The sequence below is a fragment of the Onychomys torridus genome, chromosome X, assembly GCF_903995425.1.
Source record: "Onychomys torridus chromosome X, mOncTor1.1, whole genome shotgun sequence".
In the NCBI taxonomy this organism is placed as follows: Eukaryota; Metazoa; Chordata; class Mammalia; order Rodentia; family Cricetidae; genus Onychomys; species Onychomys torridus.
Window position 1 is genome coordinate 54,399,265 of NC_050466.1, and position 19,442 is coordinate 54,418,706.

At 38.8% G+C, this 19,442-nt stretch overlaps 1 protein-coding gene across 4 annotated transcripts in view; it reads right to left on the bottom strand.

The window, feature by feature from the left end:
* Window positions 1–19,442, bottom strand: part of Mid1 (midline 1) — a 204,340-nt gene that overhangs the window by 98,165 nt on the left and 86,733 nt on the right. For 3 of the 4 annotated variants that reach the window (XM_036173850.1, XM_036173851.1, XM_036173853.1), the window contains one exon: window positions 2,253–2,968. In XM_036173850.1, the coding sequence (XP_036029743.1) occupies window positions 2,253–2,912 (660 nt within the window). In that variant the 5' untranslated portion in view covers window positions 2,913–2,968. Of the gene's footprint in view, window positions 1–2,252; window positions 2,969–14,123; window positions 14,234–19,442 lie in introns of those variants that run through there. The other variant, XM_036173854.1, reaches the window with a different exon arrangement.

The following is a 19,442-nucleotide window of genomic DNA, read 5'->3' on the forward strand; positions in this document are numbered from 1 at the left end:
GTAACAACTAATAAAAATACACAATTCCTTGATTTGAGTCTGTTCATTATCCTATTAATTCCTTTAAAAAAATTGGCATTTATATTGTACTTGGTTTTTACCAAAACATGTATTCATTGGTCTGTGATGACTAGAATCTCATCGCCTCCCAAATGTCCTATATGCTTATGAAATTTTATTCTAACATTAATGGCATGTTCCTGAACAAACATACTCTGCTGGTCTGTTATCCATCCTAATGCTTAAAAGCACATTTCATGGAATAACTGTAAATAATTGCTCATAAATATATTTTGTTAAACAGCTGCACATGTGTTTCCATTCATTGGATGTTGTTTATATGCCTATATTTCTGTAATTAGAAAATAAAATATACAACATGGTTAATTGTCAGGTCCTCCCTGTGACAATATCAATGACTGATAATTCATTGGCTTGATTAGACAAATGCGCTGGATTGCAGATTTGCATTTTCATCACAGAAAGGGCTATTGCAATATCTCCTCATAAATTTGAAGATGTTACATAAATAATTAATAACTGTGCTGTGACAGCACACAGAAAATGAGCAGAACTTGATTACCAAATATAATAGCCTGGGAGTTGTTGAATATGCAACCTAATTATGATGATAGTGTTTTAACAAACAATCCTTAATCTAATCAAAAGAATATTTTCGTGATAAAGGACAAGAAAGAAAGGAAAATTAAAGATCTCTATTCAATCATACCAAAGTTCTTTACCTCCCAAGGACAGGAAAGGTTAAAAGGAGATCACCATGGATTTTACAAGCTGATGGCCATCTGACATTTTGAAAAATAGACTTAGTCATAATTTCACACGTATTCCTTTCCCTGTTGCCCACTTTGGTGATACTTTTCTCTACTACCGCTGTGCAATGCAGCAGAATCTGATGGGTGTCTATTTTCTCTTGCCCGTGTTACCTAAATTCTTGTGGCAAACTTCCTCTACATGGTGAACAGATGGATTACAGCCACTTACTCCTGGGATGCTTGAAGTGAGAAATGCTGTGACATTTAGAAGCAGGGATTCACTTTAGCATGTCAACTTGCCTCAGTGTGTCAAGAAATCACAAAGTTGAATCCCAGATGTGGTTCCTTAATCCTCATCGTCACAAAATCAACTATGTAGCCCAAGTAAATACAACCACTCATTAGCATTAGGAGAAGGGATAGGAACCATTTGTTAAAGGTGATGATATTCTCTGAGCAATAATACACTTTGGATCATCTGATTCATTTTGTTTACTCAACAAGTTGCTATGTTTTTCCTGAGAGGAAGGGCTTCAGTATATATTTACTTAGCACCTTTAAATTATACTTCCTTTCCTTTTAATTAGTGCCTTGTGATCTAAAATTAGCTGATGAACATAATACCTCACTTGAACTCTCTCAGCTGAGTTTGCAGTAATTAGGCCCACAGTCAACTGAAGTTGAACAGACAACAGGAGATGGGTTTTTATTTCTTCCCTGGTGCTTTCTAACCTTATTTAGAGCCTGACTTTTTTTTTTTTAATTAACATGTAACCATACTAATTACTTTCCCTCACGATGGAATTTGGATGATTTCTAACTAGAAGTGAGTGAAGTTCAGACAGTCTTGCCTCTAAAGTCACTGAATAAAAGAAGCCTATACTGACAGGAATGCTCTCATGAAACTTGAGACTGTCAGAACATGATAGTTCAGCAGTAAGCCAAGTATCATTTACAAAAGGAGGCCACATGTCCTCTAAAATCCCACATTTGCTACAGACATTCTTCCTTCTAGTCTTTTGTTTGTGTGGTAACTAGATAAAGGTACAATGTGAGTAAATTAGTTTTCCCTGGATGAGTGAGGAAAATAAATGTCCACAAGTGCTCACAAGATAGGTTTTTATCTTCCATCCCCTATTTCTCGCTCTTTTCCCTCCCCCATCTTTTTCTCTCTCTCCTCTCTTTGCAAGAGCTGCAGACATTGAAAATGATCCAGACAAACAGCAAGGGTTGAAAATAATCCAGATTTTTAGAATTTGCCCCCACCTTGACAACACTAAAATTACAAGCAGCAGTCAACTTTTACAAGATACCCTCATTGTGTAACATTTATAGGCTGCCAAAAACATGCTACAACTAATCAGACAACAAAGGTGAAGGGAAAACCTTCACCCACCATGTAGCTAGCAGTGAATACACGTATTATTTCCATGACATTTCCTGGCAGAAAGGGGTTGGCTTAAGGCGGATCGGACTAACCTTCAATTTGTCATAGCGCTCACTCAAAGCTGCCACCTGATGATCGCGGTGCCGCCCAACCAGTTTACACAAGGCACAGATTAACTGGTCATCGGTCACACAGTACATATTCACCTTCTCATCCTCGTGCTCCAGGCACATCAGCCCCCGGATGTGCGAGTCCGGGATTGGCTCAATCAGACGATGGCCTGTAAAGGGCTTCTTGTTCGGGTGAGTGGCTTTTAGGCACTCATCGCAGTAGGACACTTCGCAAGTGACACAGGTCTTCACAGCATCCTGGGCAGGATCCTGGTCACAGAACTGGCAGAGAACCTTCTCGGCAGAGGACATGGTGTTGGCGTCAAAGGCCCGCTCCCTGCGGGTCTCACTGGGAGAATTGGGCCCACTCACAGATGCTTTCTGAAACCTGTCAATGATGTTCTGTAGGGTGACGTTTCGCTTGAGCCCGTCTAGACCTCGCTGGCTGAGCGTGATGACATGCCGGCAGGTGGGGCACTGGAAGGCGCTGATGGACTCCACAGGCTCGTTGGTGGCACAGTGAGAGACCAGGATACGGTGGGCGCAGTTGAAGCAGAGGCTATGTGCACAGGGCAGCAGGAGAGGGTCTTCAAAGAGCTCCAGACAAATAGGGCAGGTCAGCTCCGACTCCAGTGTTTCCATCTTCAGGCAAAACTCTCCAGGGTCATCAGCAAAATCCAAGGAAGCTGATCAGCTATCTGGAAACAGAACGTAAGATTGGATTAAGCATGAGGGGTCGGGTGGGGGGGGGCTGACAGCTTTGAATGCATCTCAGAATAATTCCAAGCACAGGTCATGGAAGGGAAAATAAGTATATGTTCCAAATGCCTCTCTTTACTGGGAGCAAATGATTGAAAAAAATAAATGAGCTTAGCATTTTCTCAAGATTCTGATTGTTGAAAGTGACAGCTTTCATTTTTACTGTTTATTGTTTTTTTTTTTTCATGGTCTTCACAGTTCTGGCTTTTAAAAGGTCTAAATCCAACCTGAAAAACTAATTGAAACTATAATTTCTATAATTGGTGTATGATCAGAATAATTTTATGTCACAGCCATAATCATTCACAGCTTTGAATTGGTGAACTTAAATATTAATGTATATGCATTTTAAGGACTATCAGTTTGCAACAGCAGGTCAGGATATTCTACTCTATAGAAATATTCACTATAGGTATGAGCATTAGGCATATATGAAATCAAATGTATGCATTTCAATAGAAATAATGTTTAAATTCAGGACATCATTTTCCAAGACATTCTTGAGGGAAAAAAATACATAGATTTGCATGAATATGATCATAGTAGAGATGGTATTTTTGGCATATGTTCATTATTCTTCTATTGTTTAATCCAGAAACAGGATGTGGGAGGCAGAGAGAAACAGAGAAAACTATCCGGGAGCCTTTTTGAAGGCTGCCACGCCAATAAGTAATATTATTACATACATTTGATAAGTTCTAACAATGAAAGCAACTTGGAAAGACTATGCAAAGGCTGCTGAGGAATCCTGTGCAGGCCACTTGGCCTAAACTATCCTATCTCAGGCTTGTCACTGTTGCCAGCAACAAGCCTGGCTGGCAGGAGGTCTTGTCTCATACTCACAACCCTGCTGGCCCAGGCATGACCTCTGCCAGCTTTGTTGTTCCCCTCCAGGCTACTATTGGGTGGCCCAGCTGAATGTGCCCCTTCCCATAAATACCTCACTGCTTTTGTGAACTCTTGCCTCCCTTCCCATCAAAAAAGGGAAGGCAAAGAATCCCACACAAGCACCAGTTCATTAGGGTGAAGAGGCCTCCTGCTCATTAGCAGGCCTGGGAACTAAGCTTCTTTGAACCTTCTCCCTTTCAAGACCATTAGTGGAGGGCTGTAGAATGCTGCCTGGCATATTAGCTGCAGCCCACTGCAGGCTGTGGGAGAACAGTGAGGTTTACCAGGTCAGGAGGTGCAAATCACTCACGAGGGTAGAAAGTTCTCAGTTGGCTTTATGGGAAGGTTTCACTTCCAAAAGCTGTGCTTAGTGATTCTGACAATCAGTCATTTGTATTCACACCTCCAATCCTTTTCAAAAGGCAGGGCTTCTAGAATCATCTGACCTTTTATGAAACAGTATCCATTTGAAGTATGAAGAGCCCGCACAGCTCAGAGAAACACCATCACCTCACTGCAAACTGGTAGATAATAAAAAGTATAAAGTGTATGTCCTGGGCCTGTTAAACATTAGAAGAGCAAACTAGTAGCCCAGGAGCAACCTGTGAGCAGACACTCATATTTACTGCCTGATAAAGGAGTGGCTGCAATTTTAAATACTGGTGCTTACTCATCTTTCCAGTCTGCAATGTAAAACCAAAGGTTGCTCTTGTAAGAAACTTCACCCTCCTCACTTGTGCCTAGTCCATTTTTCGGGTAGAAGGCTCCGAAGAAATGGAAAGGTTTTGCCTATTAAGCAAGACTTTGATTAACTGGGGATAAAAAACTTGTCTCTGTGTCAAATTTCTTCTCCTTTTCCTGTGCTCTATTCTATGAGGGTTGTTGTTAATTTTTACATTATTTACTTACTTAAATATATTCCTGTTTAATTTTTTGAGTCAGGGACTTGCTATGTATTACAGACCTGCTATAAACTTGCAATATTCTTTGTCTCTGTCTCCTGAGTGTGGAGAGATCATCAGAGCAAATCACTATCACAGAAGCACGCCACCCACCATGCATAGCCAAATTATTTCCATTTAATTTTTATTTTCACATACACAGTATTTGCACACATTTATATGGTATATAGTATAAATATAGCATATATATTTATATAATATTTATCTAGTATTCCATCCTCTACAGTATTATAAGCCAATACATTAAAACAACAACAAAGTGTGGAGAATCTTTAAAAAAAAAAAAAAAACTGAAAGTGGGAACGGGTAGATTCTTCATCATTAAAGCACCTGTCATGCAACATGAAGACTGGAGTTCAGACTCCCCGAACCCACATAAACACTACGTGGGCATGGAGGCCACCTGTAATCCCAGTGTTTGGGAGGAGGAGACATGAAACCAATCTCCCAGAGCAAGCTGATTAGCCAGAGTAGGCCTGTAGAGCTCTAGGTTAATCTAAAAGACCCTGCCTTAATGAATAAGGTGAATAGCAATCAAAGGAGACTCCCAACATAAACTCAGAGTTCCACAGAATGGCACACATTAGTGTGCCTGCACACATGTGAATATGCACATACACACTGAAGTACATGGAACACAAATAGATAAAATTGATTTTTTAGTTTTTTAAAACTAAAAATAGCACTGCCATATGATCCAGAAGTAAAAATGAATATGTCAGATAGACATTTGCATTCCCATGTTTGTTGTAACATTAGTCACAGTAGCCATGCTATGGGAACAACCTAAGTGTTTGTAAACTGGTGAACAGATAAAGAAATGTAGTACGTTACACACGGTGAAATACTATTTGGTCATAAAAATGGAATTTTGTCATTTGCAGCAATCTACATGCAACCAGAGGACATTATGACAAGTGAAATAAGTCAGACAGCAAAAGATAAATATTACATGATGACTATGTTTTTAGTGGAAGTGTCAGATTTCTTCCCATAGAGGTAGCATGGGAATTTCCAGTGGAAATGCTGACATTTTACTCACTTATTCAAGAGAAGGCTACTGTGTGCTAGGTACTAAGCTGGTCCAAAAAGGAAGACCTATGTACTGTTGCCACTGCATCTCTATTATCATGAGCCAAGCCACTATCATCTCCTTCCTGGGCTATCACAAGACCTTACTAAATGCTTTCATGTCTTTTCCTCACTGTGGCCCTTCTCCTTATAGTCTAGCTCCCATTCAGAAGGAAGAGAACCTGTTAAAACATGACAAATTCTGCCTCTCTTCTCTTCCCTCCAGGGGCTTCCCATGTCAGTCAAAGGGAAACGCACCACAATAAAACCAGCACTAGAAAACAGACGCAGACGATGAGCTCATTTCCTCCCACGCTACTCCTTTCTTGTTCTGCTCAGGGTACATGGTTTCCTTGTCAATCCACAGATATGCCAAATGCATCCTATCTTCCACTGGGCACACACAGTTTTGAAATCCATGTATCTCTGGGCTCTACAGTCACCTTATCTGAACCCCCACATAAAACTAATTCCCTCGCTACCACCATAACTACCCATCCATTATAGAAATCCTTGCTTTATTCAGTCTGTTGTTCCTTAGAAATATCTATTGCTAACATATTCTATTACTTTGTTTATTGATGTCTCCCTTTAATGTCTTTAGCACTAGACAGTGCTGTATAGGAACAGAGATTTTTTTCTTTTTGGAGGCTGTGTCACAAATATCTAGAATAGTGTCCAATGCACAATAAATTCAAACATTCATTGATTTTTTTTCAACTGTACTGGGCTGAAGTTGAATGAATAAAGTATAAGTCTTTCCTTTAAGGATCTGTCAACCAGTAAAATGGAAGTCAGCAAGCTTTCTGTATAAATGGCAGGGTAATAATTTTTTGTGGGGGGGCATGGGATATGTATTGCAGAAATAATCATAAAGAATATATAAAGGAATGTGCATAACTATGTTATGATACAGCTGCATTTTTAAAAACAGATAACGAGCCAGATTTGACCTACAGATCTTATTTTTTAGAGAAGAGAGACACACACAACTGGCCAGAAAACAAAATGAAAATCAGCAGCACAAAGGTATGAATAAAATGCCAGGTGGGTAACAACAACAGCAAAGATGGAGGAGTCTGACTTGGACAAGCGAGTACATGTTCCCTTGTTAACAGGAAATTATTTGCAATGGGATTTCACCCTGACATCAATGGAAATTATGTGAGTTCAGTGCTTGGGGGCAATTCATGTAGGAATGATTTAATAGCAGCTGCTCAGATCTGAATCTTTTCCTTTTACTGCCATAGTACTCAGCATGCTGCTTTGGGCAAGTGTCTACACTGTAAATAGTTAGCTGAATTAAGTGCTGAGAAAATAGCTAGATGTGATAAGTGAAGTTCAGCCAAATTTCTAAGTTGTTGGGTCACATACTTCCAAAAAGGAAGGGGTTCTGAGTTGATATCTGCAATAAATTCCACTCTCTACTTTTATCCAGAAGTTGACACACATCATCTTCATTTCTCAATACCTACATATGCCATTCCTTTCTTCAAGAAATTAGCCTGCCTTATTTTCTACCATTTAAAAATATCTAGAGAAATTGAAGTACTATTAATCCTTTAATAAAATATTAAAATCTTTGCATGCACTTGGTCCTGGGGTAGGCTCAGGCAATGTCTAGCTCTTGCCTTGGTATTTAACAATTCATTAAGGAAGGCAAAAAGTACTGGGCAGTTAAGAGTACTTGCTGCTCTTGCAGAGAACCTGGATTCAGTTCCCAGGACCCACATGGAAGCTCACAACTGCCTGTAACTCCAGTTATATGGACTCCAACACCCTTCACAGTCACTAGGCATGAATGTGGTACAGAGATATAGATGCAGGCAAAAACACTCATACACATAAAATAAATCTAAAAATGAAAAGAATATGTTGTGTAACATAATGAAATAGGAAATCCAAAAACAGAATAATCTACTCTGCCAAATAGGAAAGAGGGACAGGAAAGTTTCCTCAGGGTAAAAGATGAGGCAGGTTTCAAAGGCTGAGCAAGGTTCATTCACAAGATAGTGGGGGTCAGGTAGGATTGGTGCAAAAAAAGTTATCTTTCTTTTGTTTTTTTGCCTAACCTTCATAGTTCACTTTCCATATTTTTTTTTTAGCTAGCGTCTTAGAATTTATTACAATAGAAGGAAATCACACATGTATATTGTTGTCAGGAAATTCTATAGCTCAACATTTTTATGAATGGGCTGACTGGCCTTTATTCTGGAGGAGGCAGGGCTAATCATGGGAGCCTCTTGAAACAAACTGGGAATAGCAGCAATTCAGCATCCACAGCTTTGCCTGCCTGCAGTTGGTCTACTAGAATAGGGTAGACTATTAAGAGGAGTTGAACAGATAGTCAAAAATGTAGAACATATACCATGCTGCATATAAGCTGCCTGAGTGTCCTAAAGAATGAGTCCACAGATGTTCCCTGCAATATTAGCACTCAGTCTAATCATGTTCAGAATTAGGATTGTCTTCAGTGATACATTTCAGTGAAGCCTTGCATCCTTAGATGCCAGGCCCCTTTTCATGGAACTAATTTACCAAAGAAAGCACTTCACAATGGAAAGCAAATAAATGGAGGTTTTGGTGGATAAAAGAAAGAGGTAGATGCATGCCTACTTCTTTCTTCTCCAGGTCTAATCCTCTCCTTCTAAGTATCATTGCAATTATCCTTCTCTAGTTGCTCTTTCTCAAACTGCTGCTGACTTCTTCCTGTCTATCAAAGCCTTGGAGTGTTCTAATTGTGTGTCCTTCTTTCGAGGAGGTAAGCCAGTGTCTTCACTCATTTCATGGTTACTTTCCATGAAAGTGATTTCCGGACTTGAATCTCAAAGCACCATCTTTCTGGCATTTCTCTTCAGAGTAGACAGTTCTCAGCTTCATGGTCTATAACTGTTTCAGACTCAGAATGCAACTCTCAGGGGGCTTACTGACTTCCTTCCTCAACCTGTCTTTTATAGGGGTGTCTCCCAAAGTGCTTCACTTACCATCTTCAAAAAGGGAGAAATCTGCCATCTTTTCTAGTCTTTTCTCTCTGGCCCCAAAGATGACTACAAATTATATCTTGGTAGGTAATAGGAGAAAAGAGAAATTAAAGTTTCAGATATAATTAAGACTTGTGAGCAGCTGATTTTACAATAAAGAGAATAACTTGGATTATTTAAGAGACTCAAAAGAATCACAAGACTTCTTAAAAGTGAAAGATGTCAACTGAACAGTCAAAATCAGAGTGATATGCTATAAGGAAGGCAAGAACCAACCATGGCTGTTTTTAACACAAAGGACAAGGCCATAAGCCAAGGGATACATTTAGCCTGGAGAATCTGGTGATGGAAGAATAAAAATTGATGGTATCCCACAGCCTTCAGAAAGAAGCAGAACTCTGTGGATACTGATAAATAGGCAATTTATGTGTGATATCAGATTTCTGAAACTACAAAAATATGGACTTGTGATGTCAAAAGCCATCAGGTTTGTTACAATTTAATATAGCATCAGTAGAAACAAATACGTTCTTCCTCTCCAAAATTCAAATCATTTAGTAAGATGTGTGTCTACTTATCGTAGTTCCATGTTAATTTGGACTTATTCTGCTACATTTTTAGACCATCGTCTTTTCCTCCATAAAGAAAACTAACCCTCTTAATTTGATTTCCCTTTTAAAAATTTATTTTATTTTTATTTACTGTATGCATGTGTCTATGTGTGGGTATATACACCTGAGTTCAAAAACCCTCAGAAGCCAGAGGAAGACATTGAAGCTTATGGAGCTGAAGTCATAGGCCATTATAAGCTAACTGACTGGGCGCTGGGAACCAAACTTTGGTCCTCTAGAAGAGCAGAAAGTATTCTTAACCACTGAGCCAACTCTCCAGCTGCAAATGTGATTTACTCCTGATCTTTCCTCCTTGAGTTTACTGATTGTAACCTGTTCCCTGAACTACAGCTTTTACATAACATTTCTCTTCATAGTATAAAACATAGGAGTTCTCATGTTGCCTAAACAATGAATCTTGCCTGGCATCTCATGACCATTTTCAAAGACTTGACCAAGTTTCTTCAAACTATACCTTCAGCTCTACTACCCCTTACTTCCTAAGTCACAGGCCCAATAAGTAAGACCATTTGCCACTCTTTGCAATTGGCTTTTGTTTTTCTTCCTATATAAATAATTTTCATTAAAGATTTTTTTTTTAGTTTCATGTTAGCTTTTCTGTCTTTGTTTGGGGTGGAGGGGATGAAATAGAACCTTTCAGAGGCCCAAAGAATCCTGGCTACTATTGTATTTGGCAACTTCATATTAAACAAGGAAGAACTGTTTAGAAACACAGCTGTAAACAGTGTGACATGTGATAAATGTTTACACTTAACAGTTACAATGTAATCCTTTAAGCTGAAAAACACAAAGTGACATTACCCTACTTAACAAATCACTAAAATATTATTGAAAAATATTATTTCCTCCTACACAACAGAATAACAAGACCCCAAGTTTAATATGTGACTCATCCAATTCTCTTAATCTAAATCATTCAGGGCTACATGAGTTTAGGCATGAGCAGGCACACACACACACACACACACACACACACACACACACACACACAAGCTTCCTAGGAAGAAAACATTCATTGTCTCAAATGTAGGCTTCAAATGAATGTGTGATTTGAACTAAATAGCCATCACACCCTCACAAGGGATAAAACCTGAATGCAAGAGTTCATACCTCATAGAATCAAGGAAAATCAATTAACAAAGGGGTAAAAAGCTAGTGGGGAGGGCTGGAAGCATAACAGAATCTTGGCACAGGGTGATAGTTGAGGTGATCTAGCTTGTCAGCTACCTGAGCAGAAAGCTACTTCCTTGCTCTATGTAGGTTCCAGGTTGCTTTATCCTAAGGTATTTTTGTACTGAAGAAGCATTCGTTCCAGGAGAACTTTCCTGGGGTGGGGTATTGTCTTTTGTTTATGGCATAGCCTATGGGAGAAAACAAAGGCTGTAGGGTTTGGCTTTAGAAAAGCGTTTTGGTGAAACCCAGGATAGGTACTCTTAAGGAACAACCTATGGGCTTGTACCTATTGGACTCATCTTTAAAAAAAAAAAAAAAAAAAAAAAAAAAGCCGGGCGGTGGTGATGCACGCCTTTAATCCCAGCACTTGGGAGGCAGAGCCAGGTGGATCTCTGTGAGTTGGAGGCCAGCCTGGGCTACCAAGTGAGTTCCAGGAAAGCCGCAAAGCTACACAGGGAAGCCCTGACTAGAAAAAACAAAACAAAACAAAACTCTTCTGAAGCAAAAGGCAAAAGCATAGTATTGACCTAGGAAGTCAATGCAGGCAATGCCAACAAAACCTATAAGCTCCAAGTCTATACTTTTAAATCCCTTGCCATCATCGTGCTCTGCAACTCATGCTAGAATTTCACAAGGGTAATCTGGGAAGCCTCCCAGGATCACTACTTTGATACAGTTAACATAACCTAGACCTTGAGGAACCATCTAGTATCCCTGTGAAGACAGCATTCATTGCAGGGTTTAATTCATGACCAAACTCAGGCAAGCATTCTGGTTCAGACATCAAGACCATGCAAGTTTCACTTTCATGCTCAGAGTTGGACTGAGAGTGCTGGGAAGGTGGCACCTACTGCCAAACTTGATCCTCAGAACCTCCATGGTAAAAGAGAAAATTGACTCTCACAAGTTGTTCTCTGACCTCCATGGACATGCTAGAGCATGCACGTGTGTGCTCGTGTATACACACACACACACACACACACACACACACACACACACACACACACACCCCACAGGCAAGCATGTGCACATGCATAAATAAATAGATGTCATTTTAAATTCTAATTTTAAAAATGAATCAGATTAAGAATTAGGTATCTCCAGGAAAGATGTGTTCTTTACCCACCTAGCCATATTCTGTGTCATGTTTGCGCACTGCATGAAACATAATTGTTATTCTCATTTGGACCATAGAAAGACGATCACACAAGCAACACATGAATAATTTCACTCTCAGTCCCTCATTGAACAGCTCTGAATACCATTACAATCAGGCATATTAATACTGTGCTGAATCACGGAACACACTGGAAAAAACAACTTTGAGCTGCTTGTGATTGATTGTCAATACCAGATGTTTCCCACCCACTTCCCAGATGATTCACAAGGAACTTCATATGGTTCTTATCCAAATATCCTTTATACTATGGAACTGAATGTTTATGTTTACCAAAACACAACCCAGATAAGAAAAACTTTAACACAGTGGTTCTCAACCTTTCTAATGCTGAGACCCTTTAATACAATTCCTCATGCTGTGGTGGCCCCCAAGCACAAATTATTTTTGTTGTTACTTCATAACTGTTATCTTGCTCTTATGAATTGTAATGTAAATATTTTTGGAGATAAAGGGTTGCCAAAGGGGTTTCAACCCACAGGTTGAAAACCACTGATTTTTAACACAACAGAAAGCTATACCAAGATTCATAAAATTGATTTCACAAAGGTTAACTCCTAATAGAATTGTGAGCAACAAACATCACTGAAAATGACACAAATAAATTGTATTATTTGTTTCAGAAACATGTTCCACATCTCTTATCTCCACCACCTAGAGGAACCTAAAACTTAGTTGGCTTACTGATGTTAGAGTTTTGGATATGTCAAAATTATTATATAATTACAGGTGCTATATGTTTTGAAGAACATGGACCAACAGATTTCAGACTCTAAAGGGTTCAAAATGAATGATGTGAAACACAGAATCAACCCATGCTTGTGAGATTTCAACAGGCTGTGTTCAGAAGGAACCTGCTTTCATCCATAAGAGTGTAATTTCCCAGGCCAGGGAAGTATATAATAACTTCAGTAAAAGCTGGCTCCTATTTGCAAGGGGAATTCACTACACATACAAATTTTAAATGACATAATACAAGCATGGAACATCTGCATATCCAACATCTGCATATTCAACTATGTAGCTTAATATTTAATGCTCAGTTATAAAAGCTACCAAATGAACATACTACTTAAAAACTACTTTGGTGATTATTATCCTCTCAGGAGAGCCAAAAAGGGACAACAATAAAATAGGGTTTGTTAGAGAGAGGAGATTCCACTTGATTTAAAGTCATTTTGTAAGACTAGGAATGGGACATATATTATTCAACAATTTCACACACTCTTGTTTTGACAGAGAACAATACACAGACAAAACAAATTTTTCAATATAAATAGTGCATTGAGTAGGAACCTGTGGGAAAATGGTGATCCAGTAACATTCTACAAGTAATGAACATTACTCTACAATTAAAATATTACTGTACTACATGTAACCTTCAAGTGTCAGCACATCCAAATTCATTTAATTGGTAACAGACAAGTATGAATTCCTGCCAAACAAATTGGAGGGGTCCAGGGGGACTGGACTAACTAAAGCAAAAATGACAAGCAGATAAGCCCCAAGATGCTAGTCTTGAGTTTTCAAACAACCAATTAGTACATTTTGGACAATTTATAATTTCTTGTTTGTTTTATTTAGGCTAAATCAGGTTGCAATCGATATTTTGCCTGACATGAGAACTAGGGAAGACAATGTCACCAAACACTCACCTGACGGAATTCATGCAAATCAAATCAAATTATAAGCAGCCCTTTTTCTGTACTTCCGCATCTGCCTGTAACACATGCACTTTTAGTAATTGGATCTCTAGGACATTCTTTAAAATAATCACACACTTGCCTGACCATGCAACCTGATTAATAATGAATGAACATTACTGAAAAGAATCATTTGGAAGCATGGCAGATGTCTGTGGGGATATGAAGGTTTCAATGATCAAAATTAAGGGGAAATGGGAGCTAGGTCACACAGTCTGGTTATTTTAATTGAAACCCAGTCTTCCAAATTTACTTAACAGAATGCTTAAATTCTCCTGGAAGTTCATCTCCACACATAGGCAAGCAAAAGAGACTCATGGCAGTGAAAAAGACCAATCCCTGTTTCACTGTCTTAACAGTAAAGAAAGCCCCAAGAAAGCCTCAACCATGCAATGCATTCCTAGAAGCCTGGTAAACAGGCTGAAAACAGAAACTTGTACACTGGTACTTAAGAGTCCTTTGAGCACCACTTAAGGTTCTGACAAACAGATCCCCTTGAATACCCACCAACCGACTGCACATTAGTTCTTTTTGAAGAAACATCGCTGTAGGTAGAGGTTGGAGTTCCACAAAATGATAGACAGGCCACTGAGACCAGGTGGTGGGTGGCAGGCAGAACTGGAGCAGTCAGTCCTCTCTCTGTGAGAGAGTCGACAGTGAAACACAACAGGAAAATCGGTCCAACAATTCCAGGAAGGCCAGCTCCACCTCATCCACTCCACCAGGGTTGCCTGAGTTGAAGAATCAACTGCCTTTTCCATGGCCCCCACTGAGACTTCCCCGTCCCCTAGCCCAGTCAGTGTTCAGCTGAAATAAAATGAAAAAGCAGCTCAGTTCAGGCTAACACCCACTGCCTGGCCCAGAAGCATGAGGACTTGGCACTGAGATCGATCGGCACTTTCCCTGTTTACGGGGAGCAGCAGTGGCTCAGATGACTGGATGGATGATGTCTGAAGCCAGAGGCAGAAAGAACATCAGCTCTCCATGCTGCTATCAGCAACTATCCTTCCCAGCTTGGGGGTCAGAAACTGACTTTAACATACTACTGTTTCATTATGCTCTGAAGGTTAGTTAGTTTGTTTTAAAAAGAATACGCTCATTATTCTGTTTCTTTAGTCTCACAATTCAAATTTAATTTCTGAAAGAAGTTAGTTTTCAGCTTATATTAGGAGGAACAATCTCTTGTACAAATACAGTAAACTATAGATGTTTTCTTCCTAAAAGACCTTTATATTATACAATGGATTATCTTAACATAAAACTAAAAATATACAAGTGCATGAGCTGCACACCCACATATATGTATATAGATATGCAACTATACATGCACACATATGTATAAATTATACATATCCATCATACATACACATACATAAGCAACAAAAAAGTATCCTATGTGTAAATAGTCTTCTCTGGGTTTCCATGGAGAGTGGTTTCAGAGCATCCCCACTAAAGATAGCAATACCCATGGATGCTCAAGTTTCTCATACAAAATGGCATGTTGTTTGCATATACACACATCCTCTCACATATTTAAAATCACCTCAAATTACTTATAATACCTAATACAATGCTATGGCGAATTATTTGGGAGAAAGTGGCAAAAATAGTCTGTACATGCTCAGTATAGACAAAACATTTTTCACATGTTTTATATCTGAACTGTGCTGAATCTATGAATGTAGAACTGACAGAAGGTTGATTCCATATGCATATAATATTATATTATAAAAATCTAATACCACATATATATTCAAACTACAAAAAGTCTGTAGTTTGTCCCCAAACTGGATTTCACTCTCTAGAATTGGTTTCCAGAATGGCAAGAAAAGGACACGTTGAGAATGGAAAGTAGTCATTTAAAATGTGACTATCTAAAGAAAGAGAAGTAGATTTTCTAAGAGCAAAAATAAAATTTGTCCTGCGCTGCAGTTATTTGAAGGATGTGGCTTATCAGTATATACGACAAGAAACTGCAACTAAAGTACTTCACCAGGAAAGTGAAAAAACAATTCTGCATGATTCGGTAGACAGTTGGGCTCCACCAAAGGTATAGAAGGAGCACGCAAGATAAAGGGGAAGCAGAGAGCTTACTCTGATTGTTTTTATAACACAACACTTCATGGTAAACCAGAACACACTTCATAGGACATAAAAATGCACTGTTAGCTGTTCTGGGTTTACATTTTTCCAAATCGTAATTTTATTTACCTATTAACAGTACAGGCATTACTCAGTTTTAAAATAGAGATGATTTCCTTAAGATATTTGTGTTATTCACCAAAGACACACATGCTTATTATCAAATAGAAAGTTCAATAACTTTTCATCTAAGATTTTTTAAAAGCTTTTGTGAACATAACATTAAAGTTGTTAACATTTATGAGATGGCTTTAATTTGTCTATATTCTGGCACTGTGGTGGGAAAATCAGCCTTAATAGCTCAAGTTAAAACATCAGGAAACAAAACGTTTACTCCACCCATGAAAAGACAATGATAAACAACAATAAAGCATTTTATAATCTTTTCAAGTTGTTGGCCTTCAGTTGAGATTTCTAACTATCAGAGAATCTCAAATATCTCACGTTTTATATATCATAGATCATTTTAAGAAACAAAGCATCCTGGTTATTTTCTTCCTCTTTTCCTTTAAAAACACACAAAGAAACCTAGTCTTGTTTGTAGTCAAGGCTGGTGTGGAATTTATGATCTCAGTCCCTCAGTCTCCAAGCACTAGGATCATAGCTGACTCTCACCAATCCTGGCTAAGCTAATTTATTTTTAAAGGCAAATGGAATATATTTTATATTACATTGAAAATGATTGATGTTTCCTGCTCTAGGCTTTTCTGGCTATCATACAAGAATTTGGGTCTGACAACATTGCTAGGTTACAAAAAGAAAGTTGTAAAGAAGGATATATCTCAACTTGTCTCTACGCTTGGATCTTCAGGTGAGTGGACCCATATCATGGTGGTGGCAGAAACCGAAGCTACTGATTTCTTTAAAACCACCCACAGATGAAAAGCTTATAGTGATGCCTTCCTTGAGTAATTTTTCATGCATTTCTATATTTGGGTAGGCATTTATATATACCTCCATAGAAATCTATAAAATCCTGTATATAATGGAATAAGTATTTTTATATGTACATACAGACATACAAATATATGCATTCACACACACACACACACACACACACAGACATATACCAAAGCACCTTTTGAAAATTACTTGAACTTGTTAAGAGCAGTCCTTCTCTAGAAGTCCCTTAGTTTCTTCATTCCCACTACATTACAGAAACACTATTTATTCTGTGCTAAGATAGAAACTTTTAGATAATGCTTATTTACCCCAAAACATCTCCTGGCTCAATCATCTATCAAAGGTTAGTTTGAAATTTGTAAGACGGTATGAGAGATCTATTCTCTTAAAGACACTTGAACCAGATTTTTGCAGGTAGATTGAATCCTGGAAAACTCTGAACTATTTTAGGACATTTTTTTAAACTTTGTCTAAATAGTACTCCTTTAGGAGACCCATTTCTTCCCAATTATCCTCTAAATGTTCAGATTGTTCTCTGAACACTGCAAAGCTTAAAGTTGTTCAACAGCAAACATAAATCCTCTTGTCATGCTCACGCAGATAAAGAGGACTACAGAGTAACGATTCCTGCTGTATGAGCAGATGGGGAAACTATCTACTATGATAATGCTTTTCTGGGCAGGTAAGATGGCTCAGCCAGTAGGAGCGCTTGCCAAGTCTGATAACTTGAGTTTGATCCCTAGCATCTATATGGTAGAAAGAGAGAGCTGACTCCGGGAAGTTGTCTCCTGACCATCACTTGAGTGCCCACCCCCATCATATGAACACAGACAGACAGACAGACAGACAGACACACACACACACACACACACACACACACACACACACACACACACACACAGGAATTATGAAAAAGAAGAAAACCGCTTTACCCCCTCAACTTCAAAGTTAGCCACACACAAAATCCTGGTATTCCCAATATCCTGAAGTTACTTTGTGATCTTAAAAAAAATAAAGAAAACTAACCTTCATCCAAAACTCCTAGTTAACTATTATGAACATTTCCTGTGATCACTGAAGCCCTACAGTCAAAGGATAGAGTTCCCCCTCCCATAGCTCCCCTCCATTTTTAAAGGCAACCAAAAGAGGAATGATTCTTTTGTTCTCAGTTGTTATTGTAAAGCACCACATGAAAGACTGGGAACGATGGGAACATGGCAATGAAAAGAACAACAGCTCTGACGGATGAAAACAGGATATTAAGAACAGTATCAGGACTGTCTGTACAGAACAAAGGCAAGAGGGAAGCTTCTCTGAGAAATTCGAGCAAAGACACTTTCGCCACATTGAAATGACAACAGATCAACTGCTTCAGGGAAGCATGGATGCTTACATCTGGGGCAATAAAAATGAGTTACCATTAAAAGACACACATAGACATGCAATATAACGTATCATAAAATTAAAACTGCTTCCAAGTCTCATCAAATCTCCCTCCTTCGAACCCATATTCTACTTCCCAAAATTTCGAGATCTATGTTTTATCCTATATAAAATGAGGCACTAGCTTTACCAAATAGCTGAGTTACAGAAATTGATTTTTTTTTTTGCTAAAAGGAAAAAAAAGCAAGACTGTCTCTTCACAGTATGTTCTCTCTCTCTCTCTCGCTCTCTCTCTCTCTCTCTCTCTCTCTCTCTCTCTGTGTGTGTTTGTGTGTGTGTGTGTGTGTGTGTGTGTGTGCATCAGAGTACGTGTACATGGGCATATGAATATATGCACACCTGAGTGAGTGCATGTGGAGAACAGAGGTTATTGTTAGATATCTTCAATTGTTTCTCTCTCTCTCTCTCTCTCTCTCTCTCTCTCTCTCTCTCTCTCTCCCTCTCTCTCTTGTCTCCCACCGGACATGGTGCTTACTAGTTCAACTAGACTGGTGGCCATTCACCTCCAAGGGTCCATTTGTCTTTGCCTCCCCAGCACTGGGATTATACATATCTTTTTACATGGTTTCTGGGGATCCAAACTCAGGTCACCATGCTTACACAGCAAGGACTTTGACAACTGAGCTGTCTCCTCAGCCCCCTAACTTAAACTTTATACATACCCTTTTAGTATTCCCAGGAAAACCATGTAATGAGCACCGTATTGAGAAACAATCAAAGTAACTAATACAGTATATTGGTTTTATCAAATCAAAGTGGTGCAAATTCTCCAAAAACTGTCAGTGTGATGACTCATTTAATAAGGCATAAAGAAACTTCATCTAGCATATTGAACATAACATATTATTCGTTATTATTATCACTGCAGTCTCTAAGATAAATAGGTTCTGAACAGTAAGTAATCTATTTTGCACAGCATTAGAAATGCCCATCTAGATTCTCCTAGTTTCTCTTTCCCTGTGTCCTTCCTATTTTAGATGACTGAGAATTGCTTTGTCTCTGTTGTGCTGTCAGAAAACTTGGGGCTAAACCTTGAACTTAGAGGGTCCTTAGTGTACTTGTGAAACAATCCCATCAGAGTGATAGCATGCAAAAGGATGTATAGCATGAAAGCAGACTGAGTTCAAGCCTGGCCTCTGACATTTCCTTGCAATGGCAGATAAGAACCTGATACTCTATGTCTGTCATATTCATAGACACTCTCCATATTTTATACACAGTTTCTTTCTTTGTAAAATGAGGATGAGAGAAATCTCACAGTCCCTTGAGGATCAAGTGAGGCTGAATTTCAAAAGTGCCAGGCAAAACTGTCATTTTCTTGTCCTTTCCCCCTCTTGT